The 13,878-nt window shown below is 41.9% G+C and overlaps 1 protein-coding gene across 2 annotated transcripts in view; it reads left to right on the top strand.

Annotated features, from left to right (window-relative positions):
* cacna1ha (calcium channel, voltage-dependent, T type, alpha 1H subunit a) overlaps positions 1–13,878 on the top strand; it is a 647,795-nt gene that overhangs the window by 578,906 nt on the left and 55,011 nt on the right. For both annotated transcript variants that reach the window (XM_063059309.1, XM_063059307.1), the window contains one exon: positions 2,193–2,302. In XM_063059309.1, coding sequence (XP_062915379.1) covers positions 2,193–2,302 — 110 coding nt within the window. The remainder of the gene's footprint in view (positions 1–2,192; positions 2,303–13,878) is intronic.

A 13,878-nucleotide genomic window follows, 5' to 3' on the forward strand; every position in this document is an offset into this window, starting at 1 on the left:
ATATTGAAGATGGAAATAGAGCTATTCGAAGATGCAAGCCTGATTTCTTCGGCCTGATTCTAAAATTCATTATCACTAGGTTGTGATCACTTCTAATATCAACACCTGGGAATGTCTTTGATGTGGCTGTCTTGATCCCAGACCAAAACTGGTTCTGCACCAGTATGTGATTGATCTGGCTATGATGTATACCACTGGGTGCATGCCAAGTCCAGCGTCATGTTGCCTTGTGCTCTCCAAGAGTGTTCGCAAGCACCATGTTGTTGTAGCTGGCGAACTCAAGTTGGCATAATCCTCGCTCATTGGTTACGGCATTACAGGAGGAACCGCAGAATTCCTTCCCGTCTTTCAGTGCGTCTGCACCCACCTTGGCCTTTCAGTCCCCCTGAATGATTACAGTGTCCTTTTTGTCCACCTTGACGATAACGCCCTGGAGTTGGGTGTAGAACTCCTCCACTTGGTCAACTTCATAGACAGTTATTGGTATGTAGGCCTGTATTTCTGTAATGTTGGAAGATGCTGCTCTAAGGTGGATGGAAATAAGCCTGCTGGATACTGAGTGGCACCCGTATACTGAGTTCTTGGTAGTGTGGAGGAGCAGAGGGATCTGGAGGTACATGTCCACAGATCCCTGAAAGTTGCCTCACAGGTAGATAGGGTAGTCAGAAATCTTATGGGGTGTTAGCTTTCTTAAGTCGAGGAATAAAGTTTAAGAGTCACGAGGTAATGACGCAGCTCTATAAAACTCTGGTTAGGCCACACTTGGAGTACTGTGTCCAGTTCTGGTCGCCTCACTATAGGAAGGATGTGGAAGCATTGGAAAGGGTACAGAGGAGATTTACCAGGATGCTGCCTGGTTTAGAGAGTAGGTATTATGATCAGAGATTAAGGGAGCTAGGGCTTTACTCTTTGGAGAGAAGGAGAATGAGAGGAGACATGATAGAGGTGTACAAGATAATAAGAGGAATAGATAGAGTGGATAGCCAGCGCCTCTTCCCCAGGGCACCACTGCTCAATACAAGAGGACATGGCTTTAAGGTAAGGGGTGGGAAGTTCAAGGGGGATATTAGAGGAAGGTTTTTTACCCAGAGTGGTTGGTGCGTGGAATGCACTGTCTGAGTCAGTGGTGAAGGCAGATACACTAGTGAAATTTAAGAGACTACTAGACAGGTATATGGAGGAATTTAAGGTGGGGGGTTATATGGGAGGCAGGGTTTGAGGGTTGGTACAACATTGTGGGCCGAAGGGCCTGTACTGTGCTGTACTATTCTATCTATGTTCTATGTATGTTCTCGATGCTCCTGTTGAGAAGAAATCCTATGCCATTGGCATGTTTGTCAAATTCTCCACAGTGGTATAGTACATGGCCTTCCTCAGTAAGATGTTCACTGAGGTTTTTCCACCTTGTTCATAGAGCCCCACGATGTGCCAGGTAGACCTCTCTCGCTCATATGCGAGCTCCTGCAGTTTCTCCACTTGGGCAAGTTCCATGTGGCTAATGAGATGTAGTCTTTCCCATGGACCTTCTGTGGTGGGGTTACAGATCTTTAGATAAATAAATAATGCAGAATACAATACTCCATGTGGTCCAACCAGAGTTTTATAGAGCTGCGATGTTACCTCATGGCTCTTGAATTCAATTCCCCCTGACTAATGAAGGCTAACACACCACAGGCCTTCTTAACATCCTTAGCTAGTTTGAACTTATTTTGCCAAGGTGAAAGGCCAACTGCTTTGATATAACTAAATAGACATTATGAATAGATCTTTGAGAGTTATAAATAATATTTTCATTTCCTCTTCCAAAACACTTTCTTCTGCTTATGGCAAGAGCATGTAAATACATGTGCACTTTATCTGGAGAGACAATCAACAGATCAAAGTTCAAAGTAAATTTATTATCAACTTGCATGCTGTATATATTGTATATACTACCTGAGATTCATTTTCATGCAGGCATTCACAGTAGAACAAAGAAATACAATGGAATTAATGAGAAACTACACACAGATAAAGATGGACAACCAATGTGCAAAGGAAGACAAACTGTGTAAATACGAAAAGAAAATCATGGTTAAACAACAAGCTTCTGTCTGTCTAATAAATGGTTAATAATCAGCACATTATCTCCCACTGGTCACCCTAATTTGCTGTTCATGAACTAACAATCTTCCTTCTCTTGTTCTCCCCAGTCCCTGGAAGAGGCTCTGAAGTATTGTAACTACGTTTTCACCATAGTCTTTGTCTTCGAATCTGTTCTTAAGCTCATTGCCTTTGGCTTCAGGAGATTCTTTAAAGACAGGTACGTCACACTTTTTGGTTCTTTTCTCAGTGTTGCTATATTATAAAGATCATAAAGATGGGAGTATCATAAAAAGGTGAAAATAGGAGCAGTAATTAGCAACCAGGCCTCTCAAGCCTAGCCCACCATTCAATATGATCAATCCTGATCTGTACGGGCTTCCACTTCTCTTCTGTATCAGTTCCCTTATCTATCTCCACCTTAAATACTCTCAGTGACCACTTCACTAGGTACCTGCTCTACCGAATAAAATGGCCACTGAGTGTCCATTCATGGTCTTCTGCTGCTGTAGCCCATCCACTTCAAGTTTTGATGTGTTTAGAGATGCTTTTCTGCACACCACTGTTATAACGCATGGTTATTTGAGTTACCGTCGCCTTCCTGTCAGCTTGAACCATTCTGGCCATTCTCTTCTGATGTCTCTCATTAACAAGGTGCTTTTGCCCGCAGAACTGCTGCTCATTGGATGTTTTTTGTTTTCCGCACTATTCTCCGCAAACGTTAGAGACAGCTGTATGTGAAAATCCCAGGAGATCAGCAGTTTCTGAGATATTGGCACCAACATTCATTCTATGGCCCAGGTCACTTAGATTACATTTCTTCTCCATTCTGATATTTGACCTGAACAAATCTGAACCTCTTGACCATGTCTGCATGCTTTTATGCATTGAGTTGCTGCCATATGATTGGCTGGTTAGATATTTGCATTAACAAGCAGGTGTAGACGTGTACCTAATAAAATGGCCACTGAGTATACATCTAATGATGTGGCCTCCGCATCTGCAGAGAACTCCAAGATATACTACATCACCTCTGAGAGAATAAATTTCTATGCACTTCTGTTTGAATTGTAGGCTCCTTATTTTGTGCCTGTGTATCATGGCTCATGAGGTGCTTACTCTTCAGAACTAATCGAACATAGAATATAGAACTGTGTAGCATGGTTCAACCCCCTTGGGCCATGATATTGGGCCAACCCTTAACCTACTCCAAAATCTTTGGAGAGGAGGAGGATGAGAGGAGACATGATAGAGGTGTACAAAATGATAAGAGGAATAGATAGAGTGGATAGCCAGCACCTCTTCCCCAGGGCACCACCGCTCAATACAAGAGGACATGGCTTTAAGGTAAGGGGTGGGAAGTTCAAGGGGGATATTAGAGGAAGGTTTTTTACTCAGAGAGTGGTTGGTGTGTGGAATGCACTGCCTGAGTCAGTGGTGGAGGCAGATACACTCGTGAAGTTTAAGAGACTACTAGACAGGTATATAGAGGAAATTAAGGTGGGGGGTTATATGGGAGGCAGGGTTTGAGGGTTTGTACAACATTGTGGGCCGAAGGGCCTGTAATGTGCTGTACTATTCTATGTTCTAAAATCAGTCCCATATAACCACCCATTTTTCTTTCATCCATTTACCCATGTAAGAGTCTATTAAAAGTCCCTTGTGTATCTGTCTCTACCAACACATTTGGCAGTGTATTCCACGCAACCTCCACTCCGTGTAAAAAATCCTACTTCTGACATCCCGTTTATACATTCCTACAAACAGCTTAAAGTTATTCCCCTTTGTATTTGGTATGTCTGCCCTGGGGAAAAAAGTTTCTAATTATGCCTCTTATTCTCCTTTACACCACTTCAAGTCACCTCTCATCCTCCTTTGCTCCAAAGACAAAATCCTTAACTCGCTCAACCTAGCCTCCTAAGCCATGATCTCTAATCCAAATCGTGTCCAGGTAAATCTCTCCAAAGCTCCCACACCTTTCCTTTAATGAGGCGACCAGAACTGAACATATTGCTCCAACTAAAGTTTTACGGAGCTGCAATATTACCTTGTGGCTTTTGATCTCAAGCTCCTGACTAACGAAGGCCAACACATCATACCCCTTCTTAACCACCCTATCAAATTGTGCTGTAGCCTTGAGGGACCTAAAGTTCAAAATACGTTTATTATCAAAGTATGTGTACAGTGTACAATCCTGATATTCATCTTCGCACAAAACAAGGAAAGACCATAGAACCCATTCTAAGAAAACATGCACAAAAAAAAGAACATATCGCACAAATGGCAAAAATAAGGGAAAAACACGAAATATACAACATCAAACCACAGAGTCATTGAAACAGTCTAGGAGTGTTCAGTTTAGTTCCGTTCAGTTCAATTTAGTGATCTGTCTGTGGACATGGACTCCAAGACCCTTCTGTTTCTCATTAATCTTAAGATTCCTGTTGTTAACTCCGTATTCAACCTTCAAGTTTGACCTTTCAAAATGAATCACTTCACGCTTTTCTGGATTTCTGTCATTTTATCTTGAACTCCTTTTCCACTATGTTTTACAAGGTTTAATATGAATCTGGCTGCAAGATGAACAAAAATTGGGAATAGAAACATCTAAGCACCATACATTGAGAAGGAATTGAATAGGCAAGGAGAAATAAGTGGAAGGAAAGACTTTTAAAATATATCAAAAGTAAGTCATTTAACAAGAGTGACAACAAAAAGGGAGCAGAGAGTTAGAAATGAAAAGAAAATTGTCAGTTTGGAGGAAAGAAGTACTTAAAAGCCTTTTGCACAGGCTGTTGCTTGAGCAAATAATATGAAAGGGGAGATGGTTGACATAATGATATTATGATCGACAATAGAATTTTATGTACATGTAACTTGGCTAAAGGAAGTAAAAAAAAACAAACAAGCATCAACATACTAAAGGAAAACACTTTTTTACAAAATATGTCCCTGAGGAAGAAATTGTGGGAACTCTCAAAATACTGTCTCTTGAATCTGAAGGTTCAGAATTAGCTTAATTCGCCGTACACGTTTACATGTATTTGGAATTTGCTGTGATGTGTCGGCATAACATGCAACAGAAACAACAACATTCAACAACTATAGTGAATAAAAAACTATATATAATTTTGAAATAAGTTAGAGGTTCAGTATATTTGTGGTAAGTTTAGCTGTTATATAATGGAGTATATAAAAACACAGGCAGAACTATTAAGAGTCCAGTCAATTAACAGCAATGATAATAGAAAATAAATATTTTAATTAAATATGATGCTAATGGAAGAATATTATTTGGAAGTAGACAGCATGACTGAGCTTAATGGGCCTTGGCAATTTCCTTGCAGCGGAAATATGCATAACAATGGTAATTATTTGCAATGATTCTTGTGTACGTGGACTTAGGCTTAATTACAGGAGAACAGGAGTTCCCAAACCTTTTTTATGCCATGGTGCCTTGGGGGTCCATAAGCCCAGGTGGGGAACCCCTGCATTAGAGGCAGGAGATGTAGAGTAAAAGGAAATATGGCATGAATCGGAGAATAGTTTGGAAAAGGGAACTGGAGCATGGAACTTAAGAGTTAACTTTACAGTTTAATTGATGCTTCTTTGAAAGGAAATTTAGCTGATATTGATATTTATATATCAAGTTCAATTTGCAGTTTGTTGTCATTCAACCATAGACATGTATACAGCTAAACAAAACGTCCTCTGGGGACAAGTTGCAAAACATACAGTGTATTCAATGGTTCAAAGGTTTATTTATTAACAAAACATATATCCATATACAACTCTGAAATTTGTCTTCTCCGGATAGCCACGAAACAAAGAAATATCACAAAAACCATTCAGTGAAAAACATCAAACTCACCCTCCACCCCCTGCGCACAAAAAAGCACGGCATCCCGATTATCAACCCCAAAATTCCCAGCATAGAATGAAACAGGAACATCGATCCCCCCAAAAAACAACCCCTCCCCCACACAAAAATCCAACAGAACACAAACCCCCAAACACCCTCCCCTCAAACAACTAAATGGAAAAGGAATAGGAGTAATAAAAAACACAGAATATGAAAAACCATGCCTGAAAAATTCCACAGTCCATAAACGCAATCGTCCAATCCATAAACGCAGAACCGTGATACCATCCTACGACGTCACCGACATTCATTGAAAGAGAGGGAAAAGAAGAGTACCCGCCTGTCACAGTGAGCCACACAGTGATAGGCCGCTCACAGGCTCCTTCTCTGGAAGCGATCAAAAAGAAGTCAGTCAGTGCTAGATCCCGTTCGCCTTCAACCTTTGCCTCAATGTCTTAATCTTCCTTGACATTTTAATTGGTGATTAATGGACGCTTTAACCAGTGAAATAGAGTCGAATATTGGCTTGTGCCCCATCTCGAAGTTTCTTCACATTGAAGCCATCCGAGTACACGCTTGCTTCCTGGAATCTTCTCGGAGACATCCAAGTGCTGGATCACTCAAATGATCTCCAAAAAACAGACCCAGAAACATACTTAAGGTGAAAATCAGATTTAAAAGAAGGAAAAATACATTTTCATGAGCTATCTGGAAGATGTCGCCCAAGGGAGTATTGTACGCTGGAGCCATCTTGACCGGAATTCATACACACACTTAGCTTTTTTAAGTATATAAAAGTTAAAAGAGAGTTGAGGGTCGATATAGGGCCAATAGAAAATGACGCTGGAGATATTGTAATGAGAGGTGCAGAGATGGCAGAGGAACTGAATGCGTATTTTGCATCAGTCTTCACAGTGGAAGACATCTGCAGTATACCAGACATTCAGGAGTGTCAGGGAAGTGAAGTACATGCAGTGAAAATTACCACTGAAAAGGTGCTCAGGAAGCTTAATGGTTTGAAGGTGGATAAGTCTCCTGGATCTGATGGAATGCACCCTCGGGTTCTGAAGGAAGTAGATGGAGAGATAGCGGAGGCATTAACAATGATCTTTCAAGAATTGATATGTTCTGGCATTGTAACAGATGACTGGAAAATTGCAAATGTTACTCCACTATTTAAGAAAGGTAGGAGGCAGCAGAAAGGAAACTATAGACTTGCTAGCCTGACATCAGTAGTTGGGAAGTTGTTGGAATCGATAGTTAAGGAGAGATTACAGAATACCTGGAGACACATGACAAGGTAGGCCAAAGCCAGCATGGTTTCCTGAAAGGAAAATCCTGCCTGACTAACCTACTGCATTTTTTTGAGGAAATTACAAGCAGGGTAAACAAAGGAGATGCAGTGGATGTGGTGTACTTGGATTCTCAGAAGGCCTTTGACAAGGTGCTGCACATGAGGCTGCTTAGCAAGATAAGAGCCCTGGAATTACAGGGAAGCTACTAGCATGAGTGGAGCATTGGTTAACTGGCAGAAAACAGTGAGTGGAAATAAAGGGATCCTATTCTGGCTGGCTGCTAGTTACCAGTGGAGTTCCACAGGGGTCGGTGTTGGGACAGCTGCTTTATACGATGTATGTCAATGATTTGGACTATGGGATTAATGGATTTGTAGCAAAATTTGCCGATGATACAAAGATAGGTGGAGGAGTGGGTAGTGTTGAGGAAACAGAGAGCCTAAAGAGAGACGTAAATAGTTTAGGGGAAGGGAAAAGAAGTGGCAAAGGAAATACAATGTGGGAGAGTGTATGGTCATGTACTTTGGTGGAAGAAATAAATGAGTAGACTATTTAGATGGAGAGAGAATTCAAAATGCAGAGATGCAAAGGGACTTGGGAGTCCTTGTGCAGGATACCCTGAAGGTTAACCTCCATGTTGAGTCAGCAGTAAAGAAGGCAAATGCAATGTTGGCATTCATTTCTAGAGGTACAGAATATAAGAGCTGGGATGTGATGTTGAGGCTCTATAAGGCATTCGTGAGACCACACTTGGAGAACTGTGTGCAGTTTTGGGCTCCTTATTTAAGAAAGGATATAGTGACATTGGAGAGGGTTCAAAGAAGATTCACAAGAATAATTCCAAGAACGAAAGCATTACCATATGAGGAATGTCTGACAGCTCTTGGGCTGTATTCCCTGAAGTTCAGGAGAATGAAGGGGTATCTCATAGAAACAGTTAGAATGTTAAAAGGCCTGAACATATTAGATATGGCAAAGTTACTTCCATGGTAGGGGAGTCTAGGACAAGAGGGCACGACTTCAGGATTGAAGGACTTCCATTTAGAACAGAGATGAGGAGAAATTACTTTAGTCAGAGGGTGGTAAATCTGTGGAATTTGTTGCCACGAGTTGCTGTGGAGGCCAAGTCATTGGGTGCATTTAAGGCAAAGATAGATAGGTTCTTGATTAACCAGGGCATCAAAGGGTCTGGGGTGAAGGCAGGGGAGTTGGGATGACTGGAAAAAATGGATCAGCCATGATTGAATGGTGGAGCAGACTAGATGGGCCGAATGACCTACTTCTGCTCCTATATCTTATGGTCTTATGGAGTTACGATCCAGCACATACAGTCAAAAATATTATGAACACAAGTTCCTGAGTGGAATAGCTTCAAGGTTGACAGGTTGACATAAACTGCGAGGTGCAGGGTTATGTACTTTAATAAACATTCTAACAGTTATTTCATGGCTTACATAATGCTATTGTCACATAGAGCACAAACCGAACATGAATAACCTGTGAGTATTACTCAATTAGACATAGAGTCTTAGAGTCATAGAAAAGTACAGCACAGTATAAGACCATTTGGGCCACCTAGTCCGTGCCAATCCACTTAATCTCCCTACGCCCATCGACCTGCACTAGGACCATAACCCTTCATACCTCTCCCACCCATGTACCTATCCAAACTTTTCTCAACATTGAAATTGAGCTCACATGCACCACTTGCACTGACAACTCATTCCACACTCTCACAACCCTTTGAGTGAAGAAGTTTTCCCATGTGTTGCCCTTGAACTTTTCACCTTTTAACCTATGACTTTCAGTTGTAGTCCCATCCAACCCCAGTGGAGAAAGGTCTGCTTGCATTTACCCTATCTGTACCCCTCATAAGATTGTATACCTCTATCAAATCTCCTCTCAACCTTCTACATTTGAAACAATAAAGTCTAAGCTATTCAGTCTTTCCTTATAATTCAGATCCTTCAGACCCAGCAGCATCCTTGTAAATTTTCCATGTAAGATTGTAAGAGTACAGAGAAGGTATGTAGTCAAGTAATAGGACCCTACTGCCTTGAAATGTGTACCAATTCTATCTGAAGTCAGAGACCTTGCAAGGAGACCTCACTTGGAGGTCTTTTGGTCTTGTGGGCAGTTTTGGTCTCCTTATTTAAGAAAGGATGTGCTGATGTTGGAGAGGGTACAGAGAAGATTCACTAGAATGATTCTGGGAATGAGAGGGTTAACATATGAGGAACGTTTGTCCGCTCTTGGACTGTACTCCTTGGAGTTTAGAAGAATGAGGGGGGACTTCATAGAAACATTTCGGATGTTGAAAGGCATGGACAGGGTGGATGTGGCAAAGTTGTTTCCCATGATGGGGGAGTCTAGTACGAGAGGGCATGACTTAAGGATTGAAGGGCGCCCATTCAGAACAGCGATGCAAAGAATTTTTTTTAGTCAGAAGGTGGTGAATCTATGGAATTTGTTGCCACGGGCGGCAGTGGAGGTCAAGTCATTGGGTGTATTTAAGGCAGAGATTGATAGGTATCTGAGTCGCCAGGGCATCAAAGGTTATGGTGAGAAGGCGGGGAGTGGGACTAAATGGGAGAGTGGATCAGCTCATGATAAAATGGCAGAGCAGACTCGATGGGCCGAATGGCCGGCTTCTGCTCCTTTGTCTTATGGGATGAAAAAGTCAGGCTGACACTGTCACCAGAAGTCATAGTAATGCGATCACTGGAGTCGAGTATGATGTTCTCCTAAGGGGTCATCTGTTGGTGGGTCCTCAGTTGGCTTAGATGCCAATGTGGGACCCACATATTCTGGGCCAGTGTGGGCAAGAGTAAGTGGTGATTGTGGTTAGTGGTCAGGTCTTTTGGTTGTTCAGTCTCTCACAGCTGCCACTTGTTCTCTGGGGTACAGTGGAGGGAACTCTCATGTAACGCAGCTCCCTCTTGAACAGATTTCCTCCAGAAGTACAGCGAAGAGATATTCAATGGTTAAGTGCTTATGTGACACACAAGCTGTCTTTTCTAGTAACTTAGATAAAGCATTGCCCATGCACACAGAAGGATGAAGATTGCAAGTACTTCTGTGAGCTGTCAAAACCTAAGTCAAATGTTCAATTTAATAAAGAGACATTTCTTTTGTCAAGAGAGGAAAGAGTATTGAAATGGCAGTTTGTGCCAGTATCAAAATGTGGTGGTGATTCCATAATCATTTAAAGGGCCTTTATATCATAAAAGAAACAAAATTGCTTGACCAACTCTTCTTCAGATTATAATTATTTAACATTGAACACTTATTATTTGTAACATGTTCATCAAATTGTCTCTGCTAGGGGAAATTACGAACTTGCAGCGCTTACTGATCACTTTATGCCTCTTGCAAATCCTTTGTTCCAATATTCTCCAGTTCTTAGCCACAGGAGGTTCTGCAGATGCTGGAAATCCAGAGCAGCATACACAAAGTGCTGGAGGACCTCAGCAGGTCAGAAAGAATCTTTGGAAGGAAATGAGCAGTCTACCTCGTCAGGACAGGAAAGGAAGAGTGGGGGGAAGGGCAAAGTCGACAAGCTGGCGGGTGATGGGTGAAACCAGGTGAGGGGGAATGTGGGTTGTTTGGGGCAAGTGGGGGGCATAAAGTAAGAAGCTGGGAGGGGATAGGTGGAAGATGAAAGGGGCTGAAGAAGAAGTATTCTGATAGGAGAGGACAGTGAATCATGGAAGAAGGGGAAGGAGGAGGGGCACTTAATTCTTAGCTCTTATCCTTAATTATTTTTAAGAATTCGTGGGAATTGCATGTTAATTGTCTATTAAACTTGCTGCAGGCAGTTGGTAATTCAGAGCATATGTACCTTTATTAATCATTTAGTTATCATTAATGGATTGCCAATTAAACACTCTGACAAAGAAAAGGAACAATGTTAACTAGTCTCATTCCTTTGGGCAGTGAGAGGTACTGAAAAAATATATAAAATTATAAATGCTACAGTTTTTTTGCACCCCTTTTTTGCTGACTTAATCTATTTTATTCTTCTCCCATTTTCTTTTGTTTGATTTGACTCTAATTCATGTCTTTTAATTCAGCCTCATCAACCCTTGATCTTTTCTGTTTGTGCCATTGTCATGGTCATAGAGCACTACAACACACGAACAGGCCCTTCAGCCCATCTAGTCCGTGCCAGACTGTTATTCTACCCACTCCCATTTTGACCCGCACCCAGGCCATAGCCCTCCATACCCACCCATCAATGTACTTATCCAAAAATCTCTTAAATGTTCAAATTGAGTATACGCCCACTACTTCCATTGGCAGCTTGTTCCGCAGTTGCACCACCTTCCGAGTGAAAACATTCCCCCTCAGGATTCGCTTTAATATTCCATCTTTCACCATTAATCTACGGCCTCCAGTTGTAGACTCACCCAACCTCAGTGGAAAATGGCTACCTGGTAACAGCCCTTCCAGGTGAGGCAACACTGCACCTGTGATCTGTTGGGGTCATCTACTGTATCTGGTGCTCCCAGTATGTCCTCCTGTATATTGGTGAGACCTGACATAGATTGGGAGAACGCTTCACCAAGCACCTACACTCCATCCACCAGAAAGTGCTGGATCTCCCAGTGGCCACCCATTTCATTTCTACTTACTATTCCCATTCCAGCATATCAGTCCATGGCCTCCTCTACTGCTGTGATAAGGCTACACTCAGGTTGGAGGAGCAACACCTTATATTCTGTCTGGGTAGCCTCAAACCTGATGGCATGAACATTGATTTCTTGAACTTCTTGTAATTGCCCTGCCCTCCACCTCCTTCACCACTCCTCATTCCCATTTCCCTCTCTCATCTTATCTCCTTACCTGCCCATCACCTTCCTTTGGTGCTCCTCCCCCTTCCCTTTCTTCCATGGTCTTCTGTCCTCTCCAGTCAGATTCCCTCTGCTCCATCCCTTTATCTCTTTCACCAATCGACTTCCCAGCTCTTTACTTCACCCTTCCCCCTCCCAATTTCACCTTTACTTACCAGCATATACTTTCTCCCCTCCCCCCACCTTCTTCTGACTTCTCATCTTTTCTTTCCAGTCCTGATGAAAGGTCTCGGCCTGAAACATCGACTGTTTACTCTTTTCCATAGATGCTGCCTGGCCTGCTGAGTTCCTCCAGAATTTTGTGTGTATTACTTCGATTTCCAGCATTTGCAAATTTCCTCTTGTTTGTGGAAAATGGCTGCTTCAATTTACCCTATCTATACCCTCCTAATTTTGTATAAACCTATCAACTCTCCCCTTATTCTGCTGCGCTCCAAGGAATAAAGTCCTAATGTACTCAACCTTTCCTTATAACTCAGGTCCTCAAGACCCAGCAACATCTTGTGACTTTTCTGTGCACTTTTTGATATCTTATTGATACCTTTGCTGTGGGTATCAAAGGAACGCACACAATACTCCAAATTAGTCCTCAGCAGCATCTTATACAACTTCAATAGGTACATTTAATGTCAGAGAAATGTATGCAATATACATCCTGAAATTCTTTTTCTTCAACAAAACATTCCAACTCCTGAACTAAATAAAGCTCTCTAAATCTGATTGGCTACGGTAATACATTGTCAGTACTACCATCTCCAAGTGTGACATTGCCCTCAACATGCTCCCCCCATCTGCAAAAAGTTGTTTGAAATGACAAATACATAAAATTGTCTGTCTAATGCCAATATCCATTGAATGCCCTACCGCAGTAAGATTTGGCCCAAATGTAACTGTGGAATTTATGAAACCAATCTAAATTAAAATCAGTCTCTGTAATGCTAACCACAACTACTAGATGGTTGCAGAAACCTGGTTGGTTTACTAATATGCATGCAGTGGTTTCCATCCTGAGGTCCATGGTTTCTATACATGCTGCCTTGCCTGCTGAGTTCTTCTAGCATTTTGTGTGTGTTGCTTGGATTTCCAGCATCTGTAGATTTTCTCTTGTATGTCCCTTGCTTAATAGTATTGGTCCATGGCATAAAAAAGGTTAGGAGCCCCTGCAGCAATGAAATCCGTCCCTTTACCTAGTCTGGCCGATACTTGTCTCTAGATACACCAGTGCAATTAATTCTGAACTGCTTCCCATGAATTAATAAATAGTTTTGAGTATCAACGTACAGAGAATTCAAATACTCTCCAGAAACATTGCCACTCTTTTGCTTAGTCATTGGATGCAATAACTAATGTAAGGGGACTTAAAGGTGCCGTAATCAGTATCGACATATAATATCTCAACTTGGAGCAGAATGATAGTCTCAACGTTAGCACAACACTTCGCAGTACCGGTGACCCAGGTTCAACTCTGCCACTGTCTGTAAGAAGTTTGTACGTTCACCCCATGGCCATGTCAGTTTCCTTGGGGTACTCCAGTTTCCTCCCACAGTGCAAGGACATGCCAGTTGGTAGGTAAATGGGTCATTGTAAATTGTTCTGTGATTAGGCTAGGATTAAATTGGGGGATGCTGCCATTCCATTTGCCTTCCTCACTATCAATTCAACCTGCAAGTTAATCTTCAAGGAATCCTACACTTGGATTTCTACTCAACTCAATCCTTATTTCCTGCCTGTTATGCCACTAGCATTCAGGGTAGCAATGAAAGTCCTTCATCTTTGGGTGTGTTCG

This window comes from Mobula hypostoma, chromosome 9 (assembly GCF_963921235.1).
Source record: "Mobula hypostoma chromosome 9, sMobHyp1.1, whole genome shotgun sequence".
NCBI classification, from domain to species: Eukaryota; Metazoa; Chordata; class Chondrichthyes; order Myliobatiformes; family Myliobatidae; genus Mobula; species Mobula hypostoma.